Source organism: Pectinophora gossypiella, chromosome 19 (genome assembly GCF_024362695.1).
Source record: "Pectinophora gossypiella chromosome 19, ilPecGoss1.1, whole genome shotgun sequence".
NCBI lineage: Eukaryota > Metazoa > Arthropoda > Insecta > Lepidoptera > Gelechiidae > Pectinophora > Pectinophora gossypiella.
In genome coordinates, this window is record NC_065422.1 from 2,391,427 (window position 1) to 2,418,489 (window position 27,063).

General features: G+C 38.5%; 1 protein-coding gene across 1 annotated transcript in view; it reads right to left on the reverse strand.

Moving 5' to 3' along the window:
• Positions 1–27,063, reverse strand: part of LOC126375500 (neuropeptides capa receptor-like) — a 174,416-nt gene that overhangs the window by 89,967 nt on the left and 57,386 nt on the right. Inside the window, exon 2 of the mRNA XM_050022460.1 lies at positions 15,336–15,426. Within this exon, the coding sequence (XP_049878417.1) occupies positions 15,336–15,426 (91 nt within the window). The remainder of the gene's footprint in view (positions 1–15,335; positions 15,427–27,063) is intronic.

The following is a 27,063-nucleotide window of genomic DNA, read 5'->3' on the forward strand; positions in this document are numbered from 1 at the left end:
TAACACTAATAATATTATAATAGATTTTTTACCAACTTATTTATGTACAGCTGTTTTTTTTGTTCAAAATAAATCATTATCCCGTTTTTGACAGGGTCCGCTTACCTAACCTGAAGATTTGACAGGTCCGGTTTTTTACAGAACCGACTGCCTGTCTGACCTTCCAATCCGCGAAGGGAAATCCACCCCAATACAGGTTAGGTCACAACCCCGAAAATGTTTTTCTCGGGAATGTGGGTTTCTTCACGATGTTTTCCTTCACCGCTGAGCACGTGATAATCATTTATGATCCAAACATGAATTCGAAAACAAATTCGACAATCATTGGTATAGGCCTGTACTGGAGTCGTTCTACCAACTGGGCTACCACGGCTCTTTGAAGCACGTAATCTACATAGCACAAAGTTTGTGGTGAACGTGATACAACTTAAACGACAGTTTCATCGCTTTAGACGAGAAATGAAGTTGTCGACCCACTATTATACGAACACTGGCGTGCAAAACTATGTACTGTAGCAGAGTACAAACTCTGCACATACTGGCCTTTCGTTCTGACCGTCAATCATTTTAAATTACGAAACTCTCATTCCATTTCGCATTTCTTTTCATTTCACACTGACTCATTGCATCCCCGACCTTCATAAGAACAACATAAATCTATTATATATAATAATAATATTATTCAATTAATTAAATTATATATTAGAATATTATTAGAATATTTTAGAATATTATTGAATTATTATTGAATTAAAGAAATTAATATTTTAACTTTGGCATCACAATCTTTGAAAACTTAATATTATGTAAAAAAACATAGGATTATTTGCAAAAATAGCGATCGGCACATTTTTAATACCCGGAATAAAAATAAACTTGCTTTACAAGTCAGTCGATTACATAAGATTACTAGGGGAGGGAAGGATTCAGTTTTCATATACTGGGTGTTAGTGACATCGTAACGAAAACTTTGAGGGATGATTGAGACCATGATTATGAGATGATATCAAGTGGAATTTTCCGTCGCAAAAGTATGGAACAGAAAATAACTTTAAAAAAAACAAAAATGTTCATGAATTTTCCGACTGAAAATTCCACTTGATTTCAACTCAGAATCATGGTCTGAATCATCCCCCTCAGTATTCGTTACGGTGTCACTAACACCCATACCCACTTGTATGGCTACAGTATGTACTTGTGCGGGGTGTAAGTGTCATCGTAACGAATACTGAGGGGTATGATTCAGCTGATTATTCTGAGTTAATATCAAGTGGAATTTTTCATCGCAAAAGTATAGAATTGAAAATAATTTAAAAAAACTAAAAAAAAATCATGAATTTTGCGACGGAAAATTCCACTTGATATGAACTCAGAATCATGGTCTGAATCATCCCCCTCAGTATTCGTTACGATGTCACTAACACCCTGTATTATATGAGTTATAGCCTTCGCAAGTTCTAAACCTACAAGTATTTGTCGGTTCTTATTTTATAATTCCAAAAATTTGGACTGTTGGTAGAAACTAGCGACCAAACATAATAATTCGTTGGTAGGTTTATAAAAACTAGCCAAGACAGACCTTAGGCTACAATACAAAATCTTATGTTATAAGAAGATATGATATGTTATACTGTTACTTATAAATAAATTTCAGGACTAAGACTGACACTAACTAGACTAACATTATATACTAGCTTTTTCCGGCGGTTTTGCATGAATTTCAAACTGTAAGTAGTTTATTAACTCGAACTTAGTTTAACTTAATTCGGTGGTGTTATATGTGTGTCAGTGTTACTGTGTGTGTTTAATTCAATTAACATAGTTTAATTCGATTACAACTTCTCAAACTCTGTAACGACCTCAGCACGTACTAAGCCGCGGCACTGATTTCGCCATTTATATATTTATTTATTTTATAATCTTCGGGGAGCTAACAGCTTAACACTTTCAAGGACAGAACGTCTAATGACGTTCCGATTATAATGGGTCATACTATCTATAATGAACCATCAAATGACCCATGGTCTCCGCCCGTGAAAGGGTTAATTTACAAATGTAAATTAAGCCTCCGTGGTAAGATAGCTTCTGTGGTCTAGTGGCTAGAGCGTTAGGCTCACGATCTGGAGGTCCGGGTTCGATTCCCGATGGGGACATTGTCGAAATCGCTTTGGTAAGGACTTTTCAGGCTTGAATCACCTGATTGTCTGAAAAAGTAAGATGATTCCGTTTCGGTTTAATATATAATTAATATAATTTAATATAATTTTTATTTTTCTCCAGTATTTTACAATATCGAAATTGTGGACCTCCCAGTAAGCAGTTTGATATGCTCGTGTTGGGAGTGACCACGCTGCTTCCGAGGGTTACAATATAGAAAGAAAGAAAGAAAATATTTATTTCCATATTGGACGCCACATTTACAAACTTACATTACAGGAAATAAAAAAAATAGAACAAAAAAAAAAACAAAGACAAGAAGACAAATAATACAGACATTAAATACACAATGGTGGCGCCCAAAATAAAAAAAGGATCTCCCTCAGCATAATGCCGTGACACGTGCTTAGCACGGGCCGCGGCGCTGGTATTATGGGAGACCTATCGAACGTGAGCCACGGACACACCAAACTCAATTACGTACCTACTTATATACAATAAAGAAAACATACTATGATACTTACATAGATTATAATGCATTACTTATAATACTTGATATTATAGATATATATTCCTATCAAAAATATATATATAAATATTTAATTTTTCACCTAATGACAGCCAGCCTGTTTTGTTTACGGGACTTGTTAAGCTGTCACAAAATATTATACCGCGCGTAGTGTGTTTTAGCATGTGCGCAGTAACGTAATTCACGCTTGGATGCATTCACCGATAAATCCGAAGTTATTTTACAAGCGAATGCTCCCGGTATGTACCTGCCTTGTGTAAAGATCAGTGAATTGTAAATACCTTTTTTCGAAAAAATACTAAAAAAGTATTTGTTAAATAAAGCCTTTTATAAGATAGAAGAGCTATTTAATGATTGTAATAAGTTAAATAAATAATATAATATTATTGTTATCTAAATATATAAAATAAAGCTTTGTTACTGATAATTACTTAAAAATAATAATAGTATAAGTAGGTAGTATATATTATATAATTTCTAAATTCTAAAGTTATTAATGTAAAAAATAGTTTATATTTTTTTAGTTTTAAGTTATTCTTGGAATACTTTTGCGGTGCCCTTACAGGGTGTCACATGCTTGTACATTATTTACTTTAAGAACTGTGAACCACCATGTGACATGCAACAAATAAATAAATAAATAAAAACCTTTTCTTAGTATAGGAATTTTATAGGTACGAGACTTGATTAGATTGTAAAGCAAGAGTAAAAGGTGTATTTTATGTTAAGCTTCTATCCATACATCTCTCTTGGGTCGGTCCCTCATATCTGAGGATCGTGGTCAGCATCAGGGTTGCACCTGGAGCGGATTAAACCGTACATGAAAGTTTTTAATTGTCATTAGGTTGTAGAGCAGACTTCATACAACTTGCAGTCGCATGTATTTAACGTAGAATAACGGGCTCCATAGTCCAGTGGTTGAGCGCTGAGCTCACGATCCGGAGGCCCCGGGGTTCGTATCCCGGTGGGGACACACACAAAAATCACTTTGTTAGGGCATTATACGCTGATCACCTGATTGTCCAAAAAGTAAGATGATCCGTGCTTCGGAAGGCACGTTAAGACGTTGGTCCCGGTTACTACTTACTGATGTAAGTAGTCGTTACATGAGCCATGTCAGGGGCCTTTGGCGGCTCAATATTGACCCTGACACCAGGGTTGTTGGGGTTGGTAATTCACCTCACAACCCACACGATAGACGAAGAAGGCCCCAAGATACTATTGTGAACTTATGTGGTTATGATTGCTCCCGGTGGGTTTCCACCTTTAGCACATTCACACTTCAAGAACTTTTTGTCTCAGTCAGCTATTTTTTAATTTACGGTTGTTCGAGATTTTCGATGAATAAGGTTTTGTGGCAGACTCAATGTAAATAAGAATTTGAAGACAAGAAAACGAACGAATTGGTAGACTGCTCGTGTCTATTTTAGTATTTTGATTGCGTATAGTAGTAGGGAAGGCCCGTGCCCCAGCAGTGGGGACGTTAGTGGGCTGATGATGATGATGATGATAGTAATAATAAAAGATTGACGCACTAGAGATGTGGTGCTGGTGGCGAATGCTAAGAATACTTGCTTTACAAGTCAGTCGATTACTTACATAAGATCACTAAATCTTTTAAGGGGCAATGTATACGTTTTTACAATAAGATTCCCATTGACATTCAGGATTTGCCTTTCAACTGTTTTAAGACAGTAGTTAAACAAAAACTTTACAAAAAAGGTTATTATAAAGTTAGTGATTATTTAGAAGATATGAATGCATTGAGGAGCTCGGTGGCGCAGGGGTTAACGCGCTCGGTCTGCGATTGTTGAAGTTAAGCAACCTTCGCAAAGGCCGGTCATAGGATGGGTGACCACATAAAAAAAGTTTTCATCTCGAGCTCCTCCGTGCTTCGGAAGGCACGTTAAGCCGTTGGTCTCGGCTGCATTAGCAGTCGTTAATAACCATCAATCCGCACTGGGCCCGCGTGATGGTTTAAGCCCCGATCTCCCTATTCATCCATAGGGAAGGCCCGTGCCCCAGCAGTTGGGAAGTTAATGGGCTGATGATGACTTACATATAATGTGTACCTGTACCCACACATAGTTGTGTGTATTTGAGTCATTTGTACTTATGACTAAACATAAAATAGTGCGCTGTGTGTGCTTTTTAAGTTCATTTGTGGACAACTATCGATATGATTCCTTTCAATGTTTTCCGTATTATTTTTATTGTCTTTTTTTTCTGTTTTAATGCGACGAATGGGTGCCGAGACAAACCTCTGTGGTTTAACGGCATCATTCAAACCATGTATTAAGATTAAGGATATAATGAAATAAAAAAAAAATACAAAAAAAGCTAAGCTAAAAAAAATAAGCTTATGATAATTTGTGCTATGTTATTTACTTTTTACTGTGTTGCAAACATTGTAATATTATTTTGTAACTTTTACTATGGGTGTATACCTGAAATAAATGGTGATTATTATTATCATATCATAAAAATAAAAATTACATTCCATGACAGGCCGGAGACCAGCCAGTCACTGCCCAGCTAAAGATTTCGAGACATTTATCATCAAAACAAACGTCATTTATAATGTTGTAAGAAAGTTAAAAAAATTCTACGAGTACGTTAATGTCAGAAGGAAGGCACGATTGAGTTTTCGAATAAATTAGTTCTTTTCCCTTTTGAATATTTTTTGACAACAAATCATCTGTCACAGAGCCGAGAGATTTTTCATGAAATGATTTCCCTTTCAGCCAATCGAGGAGTCCGTAAATGAAATTATTACGATTTAAAAGGTTGTTGATGGGAAGATTGAAGAATTCTTAATTGCAATTACTTCGGGATTCAACTGGATTTATTAGATGATGACTTCGAGAAAGTTTTCTGTAGTCAATTTAAAATTAGATATCTTCCCGTCAGTAAGTTCGTCCGCGTCGTCTAAGGGTTATCGTGAAAGTACCTACTCGAACAGAAATTCGAGGAATGTTCAGGAAAGTCTTTGAATGAATATAGAGAAACTAGCTGCTACGCGCGACTTCGTCGCATAAAACGATATTAAAACTAAACTAAGAGCATAAGAAATGAAGAGCCAAGGTGCTGATTCAGAGTTATACCTGTCATTTTCTTAACTTCCGTAAAAGAAAGGAACGTATAATCGACAGGCATAAAATTTATGGAACACACGTCAATTGCAGGCAGAAATTAAAAAACCCAATAACCTGACAGAATTAAGATGACAGCACACGTCAAACGGGTTGTATATCAGAGAGACGACTATTTTACTCACCCGGGTTATTCATTCATTCACTCATTCATTCTAAAATTAACCGTTGCCTTTCCTTGTCGGCGGATAAGAAATTGACGGGTATAACTTAAAATAAAATTAGGAGGTGTCTGCAGGAATCGGGGCCAGTCTGATTTTGTAAAATATAATATAGTCGTAACACAAACTCACGATTTTATTCCCGACTATTATTAATTATTTACATTATGTAATGCGTTGGTGAGTAAGCCAGCAAGTAGTGCAATCATTTGGTCTCCACATGAGAATGAATATTGTCTTATGGCAGAGAAAATACAAAACAAATTCACTAGACATTTATGTTTATGTACCCATCATTATTTTTTTTTCTAGGAATGGTTGGGTACTATCAGTTACTGTTAAGACGGGATGTGACTTTAACAAAATATATTTTAAAGTATTTTGAGGACAAAGTATCAATCCGAAAATTTTGTCGTCACTATAAATAAAATAAAAAGGGTTTATTTCGGACATGTTCCGTAGAGGTTAGTAACAAGCAATAAACACCTTAATGTAATCGATCAATCAAAAAAAAATCAATCAATCAATTATTTATTTTTTTAATTTTTCTATGTCTGTATGTACTTGTTTAGACCCTGCTTTCACTAAAATAAAAAGGATTTCGATGGCTTGACTCAATATTTATTCACAACGGTCTTTATACAAGAGGTTCGAATTGGAGGAAAAAGTAAAAACGAGTAGGACGGTCGCCTTGGTGAAGTTCTTCTTCTTCTATCGTGTGGGTTGTGAAGTAAATTACCAACCTCATCAACCCTGGCGTCAGGGTTACTATTGAGCCGTCAAAGGCCCCTGACATGGCTCATATAACGACTACGTACTTACATCAGTAAGTAGTAACCGGGACCAACGGCTTAACGTGCCTTCCGAAGCACGGATCGTCTTACTTTCGGACAATCAGGTGATCAGCCTGTAATGTCCTAACCAAACTAGGGACCACAAAGTAATTTTTGTGATATGTCCCCACCGGGAATCGAACCCAGAACCTCCGGATCGTGAGCCCAACGCTCAACCACTGGACCACGGAGGCCGTTGTGAAGTAACAGTACCGAACAATTATCGTAACGTGGAACGCCAACGAAAAATGTGTGTCCGCAAAAGCGCTGTACAGATTCTTCGTCCCTTAACCTTCTAATTTTATGGATAGCAGACATGCATCTTTTATCTTTGTTTTTAAACGAATCGGACCCCAACATTAGGTAGTCATTGTGGAAATTCAGGTGAAGCGTAGGGTTCACTAAATCTTGATGTACCTACCTCTGACTATCCCAGTTTGGCATATAGTCGTGAAGTTTAGAAGTATAGCTTTTTTATTGAGGATGTCATTTAAAAAAAAAGCCTAACCGTGCCGTGAGCCGTGGTAGCCAAGTTGGTGAAACGCTGCCGCTCACTTTGAGGTCGCAGCTTCGAATCCAGAACAGGTCTAAACTAATGATTGACGAATTTCTTTTCGAATTAAAGTTTGGATTATAACTGATTATCACGTGCTCAGCGGTGAAGGAAAACATCGTGAGTAAACCGACATTCCCGAGAAATGCATTTTCGGAGGTTGGAAGGTCAGACAGGCAGTCGCTTCTGTAAAAAACCGGATCTGTCAAATCTTCAGGTTAGGTAAACGGATCCTGTGAAAAACGGGATAACGCTAAGGAGATGATGTTTAAAAAACATGTCGCAATCTATGTTTCCAAAATACTTTTTTGTCGTAACTTATTGTAGATTTGGCGCATATGGCATTAACTACTTGGTCGAAACCAAAACTCACTTACAAGTTCATAAGCGTGAACTGCGAGCATGCTTTTACTTTGTGGGGCGTGTTTAACGATAGCCGACATCGTAAACGCAAAGTAAATAAAAAAAAACAACATGTTCTTGTGCCATAAAAGAGTTTCCTCAATCCCTCGTATCACAGTTTCGCAGGCAGATGTCAGGATTAACAAGACCTTCATCACAGCCTGACTTTATAACCTACAGGTTCTTAGTGACACCTTAAACAGGGTCCACATAACACCAGCGTCGTGGTTCACGCCGCGACTTGTGCTGAGTGAGGCCCTTTTATCTCAGGACGTCCACCACCACCTTATGATCATTGTAATGAACATCCTTCTATGCTTTTTGTAATTGTTTTGTAAAAAAAATAAGTGATGTTATTGTCTTGTCTTTGTGTGTGGCGTCCTTTTATAATAAAAAAAATCTATTCTATTCTATTTAAAGTTTGTGGGATGATTCAGACCATGATTCTGGCTTGATATCAAGTAGAATTTTCCATCGCGAAAGTATGGAACTGAAAATAATTTTAAAAAATGCTATAATTTCATGATTTTTTTTATTGTATAACTTTAAATTTTAAAGTGACATAATTGTATCTTACAATATGGGTACCTACCCGAAAAAAAATGCATTTTTTTAACCGCAAAATTCCACTCGATGTCAACTCAATAAATCCCCTTTAAGTGATGTCACTAGCTTAAGGGGATGATTCAACTCATGATTCTAAGGGTGGTATTAATAAACTAATCTCAGCTTCGAGACTGCCCTCAAGATCATGTCAATGCAAAAAACCTCAAGCAATTGGAAATAACAACCTGGTTTCCCCGAAAAGTACTTTCGTTTATTCCTCGCCAGTTGGTCGACCAAATTGCAGCATGGTTTATATTGATGTTTCTGTCTAAATTTTAATTTCAATAGTGTTTTTGTTTTGGTAAAATGTTCTCGCGGCGTCCAGTGTAGCGACTCAGTTGGTTATACAGGGGGTGACTGAAAAGCAGCAGCAATGCTGAGGCTCTTCCTTTTCGGCCACAACTGATAATGTGTTACATGTAATTAGGTTTAAGCAATTTTGTAAAATATTTGTGGTTGAATAAACTTCTTTTATTTATTTATTTATTTATTATAATGTGACAGTTCTCATATAAAAACAGAGACTTGAGCATGATCTTGAGGGCAGTCTCAGCTGAGATTCGTTTATTAATTACCAGCCTAAGTTAACATCAAGCGGAATTTTCCATCGCAAAAGTATAGATTTGGAAATAATAAAAAAAAACACAAAAAATCATGAATTTTGCAACGGAAAAATATATCTGATATTAACTCAGAATTATGAGCTGAATCATCCCCCTCATTATTCGGTACGGTGTCACTTACACCCCTTATTTTACAATAAAAACCACCCTGTGAACGCTACAGTTCTCCCAAAAAAAAAGAAAGGATCCCTTACAGTTAGAGACAGGCGCTTCTGAAAAGCTTTTCATGCAAGTGTTATTAAAAACCAGTCAATTGTGTACGCCTCGTCCGTACCGCCATAATAAAACAGACATTTTTGTGAATATTTCATCCGGCTAGCTACTTTACGGATCAAAAAACACAGCCCTTTGAAGGACAACTTAGTGTTAGTAAATAACCGATCGGCGTTATCTCGACTCGATGTATCATTATGCTAATGAACATCACAACACTAGCTTACGTACAATGACAGGTCTAATTGGGTCGAGCACTAGGTCCAAGATAAATTATGAAATTGTGATTGTGATTGTGATTGTGAGCCGTTGGTCCCGGCTATTAGCCGTAAAAACACCTCCACCAACCCGCATTGGAGCAGCGTGGTGGAGTATGCTCCATACCCCCTCCGGTTGATTGAGGGGAGGCCTGTGCCCAGCAGTGGGACGTATATAGGCTGTTTATGTATGATTACTAAAAAAATACAGATGTAAAACTAACGAAAACCATTTTTATCGGTTAGAGTTAAATTTGATTAATCATTCAATTTGTAAAGATTATCAATTACAAAAAGTCAAATAATCCAACTTAAAATTACTTAACCTAGAACCCACTCCGTGTCAAACCCGGCCCAAAAGTCCCCATGACACTAGCAGCGTTACCGCGCTGGATTGCCACGGACAACCTCTGAGCCAAGTAAGACCCGGAGCGGGGGTCAAAGCCTTGCTCTCTAAGACATTGTTCAGAAGGCGCGATTTACTCGCGTTTTCATACCACAGAGTAATTTGATTACTTTATAGATTCCTGCATGCTTGGCGATCTGCGTCTGTCTCCGTACGATGTTAAGTACTCTGTGGTATTACAACGCGCATAAAACGCCTCATCTGGACAGGGTCTAAGGCGACGGCCCACGTCCTTAACGAATTGCTTCGCCTCCTCCCCCCAGCAACCACACGTCTCCACCGCAAATGGCACAAAAATGTAGCCCCCCTGTAGCAAGGAGTAATTTGCATGCTTTAGGATTTTTTTTATCTATTTAACTTGTGAATATCAAAATGTGTCAAGTTTGGTGGCAAACTTTCATTTCAGAGTTCGAATCCCGACTCGGGCTCTAAACCACTCGTCATCCGTCCCTTTCCTTTCAGGCGGATAAGAAAATGACGGGTATAACTTAAAATAAAATTAGGAGGTGTCTGCAGGAATTGGGGCCCTTTTTTCTTCTTCTTCTTATCATGGGTTGTGAGGTGGATTACCAACCTCATCATCCCTGGTGTCAGGGTTATTATTGAGCCGCCAAAGGCCCCTGACATGACTCATGTAACGACTACATACTTACATCAGTAAGTAGTAACCGGGACCAACGGCTTAGCGTGCCTTCCGAAGCACGGATCATCTTACTTTCGGACAATCAGGTGCTCAGCCTGTAATGTCCTAACCAAACTAGGGATCACAAAGTGATTTTTGTGATATGTCCCGACTGGGATTCGAACCCGGGGCCTCCGGATCGTGAGCCCAACGCTCAACCACTGGATCACGGAGGCCTTTTTTTACTTAAGAAAATCATAATAATATGATTTTCTTCAACAAAAGCACCATTTCTTTCAATGAGGAAAGGGCTATGACCGTAACTATATGGGACCCGTCCCCACTTCCTTTATAGGTCTTTATAGGTTATGAAAAGAAAGTCGTCATATAAGAAAAATATTAAATTGCTAAGTCGTTTCGAATGGGATTTCCTGGAGTCTGTTTGTTGGAACAGTGATGCATCAGGAGGTACTTACCCAAAATCGTACCTAAAAACCCGAATTCCGGCTAAACCCCGCGTATTTCCAATAAGCCGCCATAGAACATAAATATCAACTTGCTAAGACGCTTCGAATGAGATATGTCTGAAATCTGTTGATGGATGGGGAAGTTTTGCCTCATCGCCCTTTCCAGACTTTGTTAGTTAAAAATTATATAGATGGCGTTGTTAACTTTAAACGTGATACATACATACATACATAAACTCACGCCTATTTCCCACCGGGGTAAGCAGAGACTATAGAATTCCATTTGCTTCGATCCTGACACGTGTGTTTAACGTGATAATTACCTATTTTCTCATTGCTACGGTACATAATTATTCAAAAATGTAATGTAATAGCAGAAGCATAATATGTAAAACTAATTGTTGCTTGATATTTGAATTACATTATGTATAGAATGACGTTGCTACCTATATTGCTTCTCTTTATTTTGATCAGAAAATAATGGGTGGAAGTTGTAATTGTACCTTGCTGTAATAAAAAGGGTCATCATTTATACCCAAAAACAAAGATAAAAGATGCATATATCTGTTATCCATGAAATTAGAAGTTTAAACGAAGAAAAAACTTAACAACACCATCTATCGTGTTTTTGGGAACGCCGATGGGAAAGTCCCTAGTTAAGTACCGACACCTCACTGACCTTTCTGTTGGACCAAAGTGATAGGTGATGCGCCGTTTCGCCGTCAATAATGGTCGAGGTAACCGTGGTAGCAACAACAAAAAAATATGTACTTAAATAAAAAAGTAAACGAAGTGGGTCTATATAAAAAGCGAGTTCAAGTGGTACCGGAAGGGAAAGCCTTCGCAAACATATCGCGAACAAATTGAGGATGTTTTATAGAAAGGCCAGTTCAAGAGGGACCTATGTATCGGGAGCGTGTTTGCTGGAGTAGAGGAAACGAAAATGGTATTTCAGGATCGTGATAATGATAAGTGGAATATCATTGTACGGTCTACGTGACTACACTGATGGAGAATACTCGTAATAACAATAATAATTAGATTAAATTGTCTCAAGGGCCTCTACGTGTTGGCTTCGGTCCCACGCACGCCTTCCAAAAGGCCTGACAACGCAGTCAGGCAGTCAGTCCCGAGACAAGGAAACGACATACAAATAATAACCATCAGTGCGTGGTTATTAACGACTGCTAATGCAGCCGGGACCAACGGCTTAACGTGCCTTCCGAAACACGGAGGAGCTCGAGATGAAAACTTTTTTTTGAGGTCACCCATCCTATGACCGGCTTTGCGAAAGTTGCTTAACTTCAACAATCGCACACCGAGCGCGTTTACCGCTGCACCACCGAGCTCCTCAAATAATAATAAGACACTTTATTGCACACACATTTACAGGGAAAATTTATTCTAATGTACCTATAGGTACACAGTGTTATGTAAAAATTGACTATTCAAAGTGTAACTATGTTACCTATTAAATAAATAATTATATTTTTGAATTTGAATATGTCGTGGCCAGATCGTAGAATTATTGATCATTTCATGATGTGTTCGACCATTTTATGAAATGGTCATATTTCATGAACTAGCCAACTTAAGTTGACCATATCGTTGAAACGTTTTTATTTATTTAATGTTACAACTATTGTGCACGCAAACTATACTCATGGCTGAAATTTGAATCTGCCGCCTCGACTTACGCGAGGCACGGCATTCCACGCTATTGGTCGAAACCAATATGGCGTCACTCTGTTCGCGCCGACCACGGGGTCCGCCACGGATAATTTGTTTACTGTTTTATTGTGAAGAAACTGTTTTATCTATCGGAAATTGGACAATACCTAATTCAAGTCAGCTGAGTGTTAAGTTGGTGAATACAACAAGGAACTGTCGGCGGTATAGGTATCTAGGTCCCGTGGTTTGGAGCCCGGCGCAGCAGCAGTCAGGTTGGTGGCCTTCTCATTTCATGCTGTGATATGTATAGATTTGTGTTGCACTGACCACCGTACCAGCCATGGATTTAGTCTCTAGCTCTGGTTATCGAAGGAATTAACGAACAACTATCATTACAGGTGTGTACCCAATACGACAGTGAAGCTATCTTAAATACTAAAAAATATTACCATAATTTTACTACATAATATCATTGATAACAAATCACAAACATGATGTCTTTTGCGAATTCACTCAGAGAGCAGCAGAATAAGTCTATTGTCTCTGCTATAGTGTAAAGGACATCAACGTTTAATAATATTTCAATCAATGTTTCGCCATATCGTTAATGTAGGCAGTGTCCATGTTATGTGGTGTAATAAAAATGCAAATAGTCGATTCGATTTGAGTTTCTTAGGTTCAAAATTACGTACCTATTCGACATGAAAAATTATACAATATTGATTCATCGATTATAATATCAATCAAGTTTTAAATATAATCGACACCAGCGCCGCTAACGGTGGATAATGTTACCAATTTTACAATATGATTACGTTTAGCCATATCATGAAGTAATCATGCATTTAGTTGCTCATATCGTTAAACGTTTTGTGTTCATTGATCTGGTCAAACTACATCATGATGTGGCCAACGAGTGATATTCTATTTCATGAATTATGACCATTGCATGAAATGATGGAGCACATCATGAAAAAAATAATGATGATAAAATCTGGCCACGACATATATAATCCGGGAACGCTCCCTTATTAAATCCTGATTGAATCACATCCTAAATCCTTACATGCCCTGGATTAATCAATCATTTATACGACAATAGTTTCTTGAAGACTCGACTCATTCGCAAGATTGATGTAGTTAATATCTTCCAAATTGCTTACGTCTAGATTATCTTTAGGCTTTATATGCGGGTACAAACGTACGAACTAGATACAAAAAATATGTCAAACCAGCTTTTGACCGCGACTTTGCTCGCGTTAAATTCTGGGTGACACGGTTCCCCTTTCCTAATGCAACAATATTTAGCTTCCTACCTTAAAAACTACGAAAAGTCCCATATAAAATTTTACGCCCTCTTTAAGGAATTGGGGGCAGATTTCCAAAAAAAAATTCTAATCTAATCTAATCTAGCCTACAAGATCACACTGCTGGGCAAAAGCCTCCCCTTCCTCTTTCCATTTTTCACGGTCCTGTGCGTACTCCGGCCAGTCCCTCCGGCAAGCGTCCAAGTCGTCGCGCCATCTCTTTCGAGATCTACCACGACGCCTGTACCCGTCATGAGGCACCCAATGCGTGAGGATCCGAGCCCATCGCTCAAAAAATAAATAAAAAATATAAGCACGACTTTTTTATTTGTCACAAATTGTCTGCATACCAATTTTTAGCTTTCTACCTTGAAAACTGCGGAATGCTCAATATAAACTTCCACCCTCATTTTTGGGAAAGTGGGGGGTTCGAAAGAGACAAAAAGTAGCCTATGTCACTCTCCATCCTATAACTATCTCCATTAAAAAAATCACGTCAACTCATCGCTCCAGTTTGTCGTGAAACACGGACAAACAAACAGACACACACTACATTTCCCCAAGTGTAATATTAGTATGTACGTTAGTATTATAATGATCTGTGGTATGGATGACCGTCAGATGTTCAGCTTTCTTCACGCTCTGGACAAATGATTCTCTGCGATTGTTGTTGATTTTTTTTTTACCTTTTTCCTCACCTTATGGTTGTCTGGAAGAAATCGCTTTAAGCGATAAGGCCGCCATTTGCCATGTACTTAGTTAAGAGACTTTTTGTAATTATTTCTTTTTATTTTGGTGCAATAAAGTGTATTTGTATTGTATTGTAAGAGATTTTACGGGTACTTAAATGGTAAACAACCGCAACCGCAGACTTACTCCTGAGTACACAGTTTACACGAATGATACCAGGTACGGTATAAGAAAATCAGGTAACGTTAACTCTATGAAAAGCCGCCATTTGTGACTAATATATTTAAAATTACTATAACTAGTCACATATATAAATAACATTAAAACTGTAACTAAATCTTTTACTAAAAGTCCAAAATTGTATTGCAAAGTAAATATAAAAACATTGGTTATGGGTAATTTATTTTTTACGAAATGGCAACACTAGATGGGACGACGTCAGCTGGGTTAACCTTGAAATGTTAGCTGTCACTTTTGAGCATACCTACCTGCGGGCTTAGCACCGTAAGCGCGCGACTCTTTCTCGCCTCGACATACCTACGTCACCCGTCACTCTCTCACAGTACAGCACAGAAAGAGACAGACGATCTCTGTCGCGGCGGGAAAGAGTCGCGTGCTTACGGTGCTAGGCCCACTGGTTTTCTTCTAGCATGGTGAAAAAAATAATAATTATAGTAAGTACTCACGCTTCAGAGATGAGAGCCCGTAGTTTGCAGAACACGATCCCGAGACTGTACGGGTACTGGTGCCAGTACACCGACAGGTCGTTGGGCAGACCTGTGACAAACAACACATCAACTTCAACTTTATGAAAAAAAATAAATACATAAGACATGGCTGTATGGGCATAGTTCCCTTTGCCCTTCGGGAAAACCAAAACAAAAAAAAGTTTTATGGCAAGGGCTTTTTGGCGGGAACGGGATAGTTGCTTTCTTCATTGAATAATCTAAATAATTAATACGAAGTGGTGTTTTGTGGTTAATGATCGCATTAAGTTAGTCGGAAAACATTCGCGATAATGTTATTATATCGGAATATTCAATAAACAAAGTGTACCTATTTAGAGCCAAGTCGCTTTATAACTCAAAAGTTTATGCGGACTTTTGAGTTAATTCGTTTGGGGTTCGGAGTAAGAGTCTGCTCCGAGGGTGGGGGCTTAGGTTTCATCATTCATCGTTATCACCTTTCATCATTTCATTCACATCAAAAAAAAATACATAAGACATGGCTGTATGGGCATAGTTCCCTTTGCTTTGCCCTTCGGGGAAAAACAAAAAAGTTTACGGCAACCGGTCGTCGTAAAGGGTCGCCGTATATAAAACCATTACTGCCAGAGTCAAGTATAGAAAAACACTTGTCCATAGAGAATATCTGGAAAACACATATATAATCAACATAACCTACAACATTATAAACTCACGACAGTGAACTAGTCAAATCAGTTACTTTTTACTAAACGTCAAAACTCGAAATGACTATTAGAATTTGAATGAAAAAGCACACTGTGAAGTCAAAGAAAAACGATAAAATATCGGTTTTATTATTACGTTTTTCCTGCTTTCATAAATAAGTTAAATAGAAAAAAAAAATGCTTTTCGTTAGTTTTAGATCTGTCTTTATTTAGTAATCATAATTTCATAATTTGTCTTGAACCTCGTACGGGATCCAATTGGGGTAGTCAGAGGTACATCCATCGCAAGATAAACTAAGTAACCAAACCTTACCGAGCTTTTTGTTAGACCAACGTGATGGATGAGCCGTATCGCCTAAAATACAATGACACCGTAACGAATACTGAGGGTGATGATTAAGACCATGAATCTGAGTTGTAGCTTGTGTTATTTCTTGTCGGGAAATTCATGATTTTCATGTTTTTTTAAATTATTTTCGATTCCATACTTTTGCGACGGAAAATACCACTTGATATTAACTCAGAATCGTGGTATGAATCATCCCTCAAAGTTTTCGTTACGATGTCACTTACATCATGTATATCATTAGAACAATAATTAGGTACATACTTTGTAATCTAGTTTATATATTATTTGTATCCTGTTATATTTTTTAAATTATATTATTATCCCATTAACGTCCCCACTGCTGGGGCACGGGCCTTCCCTATGGATGGATAGGGAGATCGGGCCTTAAACAATCACGCGGGCCCAGTGCGGATTGATGGTTATTAACGACTGCTAATGCAGCCGGGACCAACGGCTTAACGTGCCTTCCGAAGCACGGAGGAGCTCGAGATGAAAACTTTTTTTTTTGTGGTCACCCATCCTATGACCGGCCTTTGCGAAAGTTGCTTTACTTCAACAATCGCAGGCCGAGCGCGTTAACCGCTGCGCCACCGAGCTCCTCATACCGGGTGTTAGTGACATCGTAACGAATACTGAAAGGGATGATTCAGACCATGATTCTGAGTTAATATCTAGTGGAATTTTCCGTCGCAAAATTCATGAAATTTTGAGTTTTGTTTTTAATTATTTTCAATTCCATATTGTGCTTTTAGCTGCATAGAACCCAAATTTCAATAAAAAAAACAATAATGACAAATTATCGAAAATTTTCGATGTAATGGAGACAACAGCTGCTCGAACGGGTCAACGGCCACACGCACCGCGCCGCGCGCCCCGCTCCGCACGCCCCGCTCCGCGCGCCCCGCGCCGCACGCCGGCGGCGCGGCGGCGGCGCGGCCTACAAAGTAGGCACTACGAACCGATCCTATTTCTTTCTCTGTCTATCGTAAATTATAAATTTATTTTATTCTTATTCTTAAATGGACGGATAATCAACAGGCATAAAATTTATGGAATACACGTCAATTTTAAGCAGAAATCTAAAACAACCGACAGAATTAAGTTACCAGCGAGATACCTTTTTGATTCGACCGGGTTATTCATTCATTTACTCATAGGAATCAGGGCCATTATCTACCTAAAACAGTTGAAACAGTAAATAATTGTATTCTTTGTTGTCATTAGAATAACTAACAACCAACTAACACAACCACCACAGATTAGGTAATTAGTTACCTACTATGTCAACCATCCACCAACTTAGTATGTAAGTACCTACGCAAAACCTCGCTACACAAAAATCGAAAATAAATAAATAAATAAATCTTTTAGATCAATACCCATTATTGTTACAAAGCAAGACCTATCGGTACTATCGCTAGTATCGATCTAAATGTACTATCACTACTTTCGATAGTTTAGACAATTTTCAAGTTCAACAATTGATAATCTACCTATCGATAGTTCGGCAACTCCGCCGCGTAGGCAATGTCGGCATGTTCAAAGAAAAAAATTGTCCGAGTGGAGTGATCTTATTTTTCTTGTTACATGTTGGTACCGTACCGAGGTACTAAGTACTAAGTTATTCGTAGTTTTAAATCTCATTGTTAAATCATCAGTAAAGAACTAATTAAACCTATCCTGTTCTGTGTACAATATTCATGTAACGGCTACGTGCTTACATAAGTACCTAGTAGACGGGAGCAACGACTTAACGTACCTTCCGAAGCACGGATCATTTTACTTTCGGACAATCAGGTGATCAGCCTGTAACGTCCCAACCAAAGGCCTTATAAACAGATTTTTGTGATATGTCCCCACCGGAATACGAACCCGGACCCTCCGCATCCCATCGCTCAACCACTGGACCACATAGGCCAAGAAGGTTCTAAGACATAATTAAAGGATCCTGGGACGCAAGACCTCCGAGTTAGGGCTTGTTTGATCTGTCTTGATGGATACTCGGACGTGAATAGCCTCACGGATCAAGGGCAACGCGCGCCAATAAAGTAGGCATTACGAACAGATACTAGGTATTTCTTTGAGTTGATAGGTATCAAGTGAAGTTTCCTGTCGCCAAATTCATAAAAAAAATAGATTTTTTTCAGTCCCATATTGTGTTTTAAGCTGCATAGAACGCACATTTAAAACAAACAAATAAAAATTACTAATTATTAAATTTTATCAATGTCATCAATAATAATAATAACGTATCTACAACTTCAGCTATGCGCAGGTGAATAGCCGGCGCACGGGTCAAGGGCAACGCTCGCCAATAAAGTAGGCATACGAACAGATACTATTTCTTTCTCTGTCACTTGCACCATAAACATACTCTCTCTCTCTCTCTAGTCGTCGGCTCGACTCGGCCGCGGCCAGTGCGTCGTCGGCGCCCTTAGTCGGCGCCTTTGATGCTTTGCGCTAACGCCGCCGCCGCGCGCTTCCGCTCAGTCGAATACTAAGCTTGACCCGAATCGCGTGATGTTTTTCGAGGATATTTTTTTCGTGTTTGTGAGTGTTTGTTTCATTCTGTAAATGAGTAGTGTCGACTATGATGAGATCATAGACCATTTACTGCGCAAAAGTATGGAAGATTGTTGATGTTTATTAAAGAGCAAGGTGTTGTGTTTGTGAGTGCGTGTGATACCTACCTACCGCGGAGGAAACGCGATGTTGCATACCTACGTGACGTGACATGTTCTAGGGTACCTACCTAGGTACTTCATCCGAAGGAATAACAATTAAGGTAAGGCAAGAGTAGAGTTTTTATTGTTAATAAGTTAGGAACGTTTTAATAACTGGTAGGTAGGTACCGTGCGTGAAAAATCGTGGCAGTAGGTGTTCTACTTCAACAAACAACATTTTTAAACGTTGAACCACTAAGCATCTAAATACAAGAGAATGAAAACTCCTACCTAGATATCAACATCGTATCTCACACGCGTAACGTAGGTAGCCGCGCGTAAGTTTAGCGTCTGTGTGGCGCGTTGTTCGACTTACATTGCGGCACAGTAAAAATTGAAAATCTTAATTAAACATTTGCGACAAGAAAAACACCCACCATCGTTTTTAGTACAATAAAATAGGCGTTCCATTTTTTTTTTTCGTTACGATGTCACTAACACCCTGTATTATTATCTATAAGTATATTATTATCTTAGTATGTATTTTTTGGTTATTAACCTATGGTCTTCTGTTGTCCGAATAAACAAATTAAGAATTTGAATTTAAAATTTTCAAAACTTGAGTGAATAAGTACTTTGCTTCGTAAGTGTGTTTCACCTGATTACACGCGAAGCTTTACTAAAAAAAAAAAATAATTTGATTGGTGCATGCGTGCGTTCATGCGTGCGCGTTCACTGTTTTTTTTTTAAGACTAATAATAATAATAAAATAACTTTATGGTGAAATCAGCATCCTCCTTTACATATCCATAATCAAAAATAATGTTGTTATACTGTAAAGCAAATAAAACGTATAAGGGTAAGGGTCTATAAGGGTTATGATTCATAACCCTTGCCCTACCCGTTATTGATAACACACGTGTCGATATTAGACACATACGTACAAATAAAACATTCAGATTCAGTCAATATTGTCCTCACAAGATATATTGGACCAAATACTGACATATCGTATATAAATGTATTGGACACTCCGCCTCGGGGTAAAGGGTTACTCCTAACTTCCTGTGCCGCGTTCAAACCTTACAAGTCTAGACGTTTACAAGCTACAAGTTACAAGTACGTTTATCAAAAAAGTACAGGGATTGTAAAATATACTTGTTTTTTTATTTATTAAAAAAAATATACACTGCAATTTTACAAAAAAATATGTTTCGCCAAACTGCAAAACGGTTTGTTGGCGAGCTTAAATAAAATAAAAATATGTTTATTACTCTCACATCAACACGATAATTGCTAATTAACAATAAAATAAGATTAAGATACAGTTGTTGGTGAGAGAGACTGGGGTCTGTGAGACGCGTTAGCTTGTAGTACAGAACCCCAAAACACCCAATACAAATAAATGTAGGCAATTTCAAAAAAGGAATGTTACGTCACTTTTTAAGAGAAAAACGTTTTGACGGGTGTTCCGTCTGGGACTACGAAGAAAGAAAAACAAGTGAAGACGATTATTGTCGAGAGAAGCGAAAAAATAAAAGACTAATTGCTGTATTCTTTTGTATAATATTTCTTATTATAACTTGTAGTAATAATATTTGGTTTCCGTAATAAGAGTGATATTTGTAGTACTTACTCAACATTTACTGATTAAAACTGGGTATGTTACTAATATTTACGTTTAATTGTAGAGTTAGCTAACATAACGCAGCTTATTTATACTTCTTCTACTATCGTGTGGGTTGTGACCTCACAACCACAAATCCACCTGGATTACTAACCCCATCAACCCTACTGTCAGGGTTCCCATTGAGCCGCCTAAGGCCCCTGACATGGCTCATGTAGCGATTACTCACTTACATCAGTAAATACATAGTAACCGGGACCAACGGATTAACGTGCCTGCGTACGTGCGTGTAGTCTATTCTAATGTTTATAAAAAGGTATGTGAGGTTACAGTTTATTTAACAAAAGAGTCTTGAATTTTTTCTTAAAAATAGGTTTACTTATAATCGCAAAATCGATCAGTTCAGTCGGTATGGCATTAAACAATCGTGGTGTTATGTAACTACTCGTGCGCTCACCATTTGTCCGGCGAAGTAGTTAATGCCATCTGCGGCAAATCTACAATAAGTCTACGCGCCAACGGTTCTTAATATTTTGTAAAGGCGGATGCTGAATTAAACACGAAATAGGTTTTTATGTGTATAATTACGCCATTATAATGTTTAACAACTTTTTACAATTCCGCCATCAAAACTAACAACAGATATTTTTTTTTTTGTTTTGGTTTTCCCCGAAGGGTAAGGCAAAGGGAACTATGCCCATACAGCCATGTCTTACGTATTTTTTTTCTTGATGATTGATGAAATGATGAAAGATGATGATGATGAAACCTAAGCCCCCACCCTCGGAGTAGACTCCTACTCCGAACCCCAAATGAATTACTTAACTCAAAAGTCCGCATAAACTTTCGAGTTATGAAGCGGCTTCCTGCCACGAGGCGAAAAAAGGCAGATAGGTACACTTTATTTATTGAATACTCCGATATAATAACACTCGCGAATGTCTTCCGACTAACTTAATGCGATCATCAACCACAAAACACCACTTCGTATTAATTATTTAGATTATTCAATGAAGAAAGCAACTGTCCCGTTCCCGTTTCCCGCCATAAAGCCACAACTTTTTACAATTGCGCCATCAAAACTAACAATAGAGAATCTACTCTTTTCTTTTTTAAAACCACAGACTAAAAATGCACCGAACGTAACAAGTTTAAATTATGCCTGTATCAATTTAATATTGAGCCTCCTTGCTAGATTATACCAACTATAATCAGCCAATGAGTATCATTCTGATTGTTAAATAAAATAATTACATAACATAACATAAACAGCTTATATACGTCCCACTACTGTATGTTGATACTCGGTTACATTTACAAAAATTTTGCAATGTCATAGATGACATAAAATTAAATTATTACGTTAGATCGTAACATAATACTATATTTAATCCCTTTCCCTCCATTTAGCGTAGCAACACCAATTAAATGGAGGGTTTCCTATTTTTCCCATTTATCTGGATGTTAATTAATTAGGGGGAACCCTCTTTGTCTAAGACACGAATCGTTGTCGACGCCGAGATTTTTCTTCGAGAGAAACGTGTCAAATAAATGATTATCACGTGCTCAGCTGTGAAGAAAACATCGTGAAGAAACCCACATTCCCGAGAAATGACTTTTCGGAGGCATGTAACCTAACCTGTATTGGGCTCTTTTTCTCTTCGCGGGTTGCAATGTCAGACAAGCAAAAAAAAAGCTGGGAAAAAACCGGACCTGTCAAATCTTCAGGTTAGGTAATCGGGCTAGGGAGATGGTAAACGCGCTCGGTCTGCGATTGTTGAAGTTAAGCAACTTTCGCAAAGACCGGTCACAGGATGGGTGACCACAAAAAAAAAGTTTTCATCTCGAGCTCCTCCGTGTTTCGGAAGGCACGTTAAGCCGTTGGTCCCAGCTGCATTAGCAGTCGTTAATAACCACCTATCCGCACTGGGCCCGCGTGGTGGTTTAAGGCCCGATCTCCCTATCCATCCATAGGGAAGGCCCGTGCCCCAGCAGTGGGGACGTTAATGGGCTGGTGATGATGATGATGATGCTAGGGAGATGATGATGAGAAACGTGTCAAATAAAACACCCTTACAAGGAAGCCTGTGACCTACGAATGAAAATAAAAAGCACCTACTCAAAGTAAGTAACCGCTTCGTCGTCCCACGTCTAATAAGATAAAGACTTGCTAAAGGTTATCTTTAATCACTTCTTACTTATCTTTTAAGTCCTTCTGGGTGCTGTAAAAAGTCCATTTGCGGTTTTTCTGAGAAATCTCGCGTTAATCTCGACTAATGTCCGCGTATAAATAAGTAATGATGAGTGAAATGAGACAAATACTGAGAATTATTGAGGACAGAAGAGGCAAGATGATTGGACACCTAATAAGACACGACGAATTCATTAAAAACATCATAGAAAGAAAGCTAGAAGGAAAGAGAGGAAGGGGAAGACCAAGAAGAGCTTACATGGAACAGATTAAAGAAAAGGTTAACGTCGTGTCTTATAGGGAAGTCAAGGAATTGGCCTTTGATAGACTGGAATGGAAAATGCTACACCGACAAGAGCGTGGTTCTTAAATTGATGATGATGAGTGAAATGTGGACAAAGTTCTTCTTCTATCGTGTCGGTTGTGAGGTGGATTACCAACCTCATTCGCCGTGATGTCAGGGTTTTTATTAAGCCGCCAAAGGCCCCTGACATGGCTCATATAACGACCATGTAGTAGGAACCGGGAACAACGGCTTAACGTGCCTTCCGAAGCACGGATCATCTTACTTTTCGGACAATCAGGTGATCAACCTGTAATGCTCTAACCAAACTAGGGATCACAAAGTCATTTTTGTGATATGTCTCCACCGTGATTCGAACCCGGGACCTCTGGAAAGTCAGCACAACGCTGTACCACTGGACCACGGAGGCCGTTAAGTTAGAGATGGGACATAGCTTATTTGAGGAAATGAAGATCAGGTAGGACATAGCAGGTAGGAAGGTTAAGGTTAATGACTATATTTAGAAGAAAAAAATACTGACTCGGACGGGACTTGAACCCGCAGCTCTTCTCAAGCCAGGACAAGCGTGTTAACCATTACACCACCGGGTCCTCCTCTTGTCCATACAATATTCTTTCGATCTATGTATCGTCATTAAGCCGAAACCGGCGCTATCTCTCTAGAATCATTCATCATTACCAGCCCTTTAACACCCCCACTGTTGGGGCACGGGCCTTCCCTATGGATGGATAGGGAGATCGGGCCTTAAACTACCACCCGGGCTCAGTGCGGATTGGTGGTTATTAACGACTGCTAATACAGCCGGGACCAACGGCTTAACGTGCCTTCCGAAGCACGGAGGAGTTCGAGATGAAATCTTTTTTTTTTATGGTCACCCATCCTAAGACCGGCCTTTGCGAAAGTTGCTTAATTTCAACAATCGCAGACCGAGCGCGTTTACCGCTGCGCCACCGAGCTCCTCTTTTGAGTATTGAGTACTAATATTACTTCGTCAAAAAGACACCGTGACTGTACCGTGAATGATTTTGTTTTTATAGCACTCATCCGTGCTTATGGAAACTCACAAAGAGAAAACTAAATCGAAAACAAAATCTGACTCGGACGGGACTTAAAGGACTCTAAAGTGAGAGCTATAAAAGCAAAAAATACAGGGTGTTAGTAACATCGTAACGAAAACTTTGAGGGATGATTGTGACCATGATTCTCATATGATATCAAGTGGAATTTTCCGTCGCAAAAGTATGTAACAGAAAATAATTAAAAAAAACAACAAAAAAGTTCATGAATTTTCCGACTGAAAATTCCACTGATATCAACTCAGAATCATGGTCTGAATCATCCCCTTCAGTATTCGTTACGGTGTCACTAACACCCATTCCTACTTGTATGGCTACAGTATGTACTTGTGCGGGGTGTACGTGACATCGTAACGAATATTGAGGGGGATGATTCAGATGATTACTCTGAGTTAATATCAAGTGGAATTTTTCATCGCAAAAGCATAGAATTGATAATAATTTACAAAACTAAAAAAAAAAATGAATTTAGCGACGGAAAATTTCACTTGATATCAACTCAGAATCATGGTCTAAATCATCCCCCTCAATATTCGTTACGATGTCACTAACACCCTGTATATTTGAAAGACGGAAATGTATGGCAATAAATCAGAGCTCTATACCAACCACTTTAGTTAAGTTGTGACAACAGGGGCACCCCGAACACGTAATACATAACATCTTGTTTTACACACACTTGGAAAACATTGACGTTATCGTACACGCGCATCTGTGTGCGTGTGTGACGTCTGACGCCATACTATTGAAGACTGAAGTAGGACCGAGGGGGGTGAGGTAAAATTAGCTCAGCCGCTGGTGGGGAGCGGAGATTTGCCGTTCAATACGTAGTATTATAGTATTATTGGCTGTCTGGTTTATGTTGTTATATGATTTACCTATTTTGGTATCGTCAGCTGTTGGTTTTCGAATAAAAATAAAATAAATAGTAACAGCCTCCGTGGCAAACTGGTTAGAGCATTAGGCTCACGATCTGAAGGTCCGGGCTCGATTCCTGATGGGAACATTGTCGAAATCTCTTTGTGGGAATGTCCTTTGTTTGGTAAGGACTTTGAAGGCTTGAATCACGTTAAGCCTTTGGGTGCCCGCAATGGGTGCTCCATTGTAGTGTGGTGGAGTATAATGCTCCATACCCCCTCCGATTGATTGAGGGGAGGCCTGTGCCCAGCGGTGGGACATATATAGGTAGGCTGTTTATGTTATCTAAAATAATTTAGTCACGTGTTTTCCAAACAGGACTACCACAAGATACAGAATGGACCGATTATCCATAAGGACAATTATAAACACAATTTGAAAACAGGAGAGTCACTGTAGTCGTCCTATGTGTCGAAGGCTTGCTTTTCAAACGAGGACAACCGGTTTGCCCAAATTGTACTGTATTCATGTGTTATGTCTGATTGTTGAAATTCTAGTTCTGTGCAATAAAGTATATTTGATTTGATTTTGATTTTGATTTGACGCCCGGTATCAGACAGGCGATACGGCTCACCATCTATCACGTACGTCTAACAGAAAGCTTGGTAAAGTGAGAGTACTTAATTTAGTTCATTTTGAGATGGATGTATCTCTGTCTAGCCCAATTGGGGGTATAGGAGCTTATATGAGAATTAAAGAAAAAATAAAAAAGACGCAGACAATTTGCACAAAAAAAGCAATTTTAAAATAAAAGTATATATAAGAGAGTAATGTTACATGAGAGGGCATACTTTATACGAATAGAACTCTCGAAATTGAATGAAGATTAGTCTCCATTCTCTGAAGTACATCCCTCCAAAAGATAATTGGCGTAAACCTGTTTGTACTCGTACTTTGTTTTTTTTACAAAAAAAGAAATCGGAATTGTAAAGCTTTACATGATATTACCTCTATGTTAGAACCTGTTTCTCTTTGTCCAATTTTGTCTTGCTTTAGAAAAAATAAATAAAATAAACATAACATCCATTGTATTTCCGAAAACTTCTTCGGCTGAAATATATCGCAACTTTGAGGAACGGTGCACACCAAGATTCCGAGTCGATATAGTGGAATTTTCCGTTGCAAATGTATGGAACTGGAAATAAAAAACACCAAAATTTTCATCTTTTTTCCGACAGAATTAAACTTCATATCAACTCAGAATCATGATCTGTATGACCACCCAAAGTTTTTGTTACGGCGTCACTAACACCCATACACACCCGTGTCTACCTGTAAGTACTTGTATATGGTGTAAGTGACATCGTAACAAATATTGACGGTGATGACTTGGCTTATAATTTTGAGTTAATATCAAGTGGAATTTTTCATCGCAAATTAAAAATAAGTTAAAAAACACAAGATTTTAGAATGAATATAATTAATTAATATAATAAATAAAAATACGGAGAATTGCAAAGCTGAAGTGGCAGTGGGCAGGACACATAGCGAGGAGAACCGATGGCCGCTGGGGCGGAAAGGTTCTAGAATGGCGACCAGGTGGACCGACGATCTGGTGAAGGTCGCGGGAAGCCGCTGGATGCGGGCAGCGCAGGACCGATCGTCGTGGAGATCCTTGGAGGAGGCCTATGCCCAGCAGTGGGCTTCGTACGGCTGATGATGATGAAATAAAAATACAAAAATTTAGAATTTAGCGATGGAAAAATCCACTTGATATTAACTCAGAATCACGGTCTCAATCATCCCCTTCAGTAATCAGTACCATGTCACTAACACTGTATAATTCATACCCAGTCGTCGCCAACTATGTTCAAGCCCTATGTACTCAATTGTTTAGGATCGTAACTTGAATTCAAACTCGAGAAGTCGAATTTA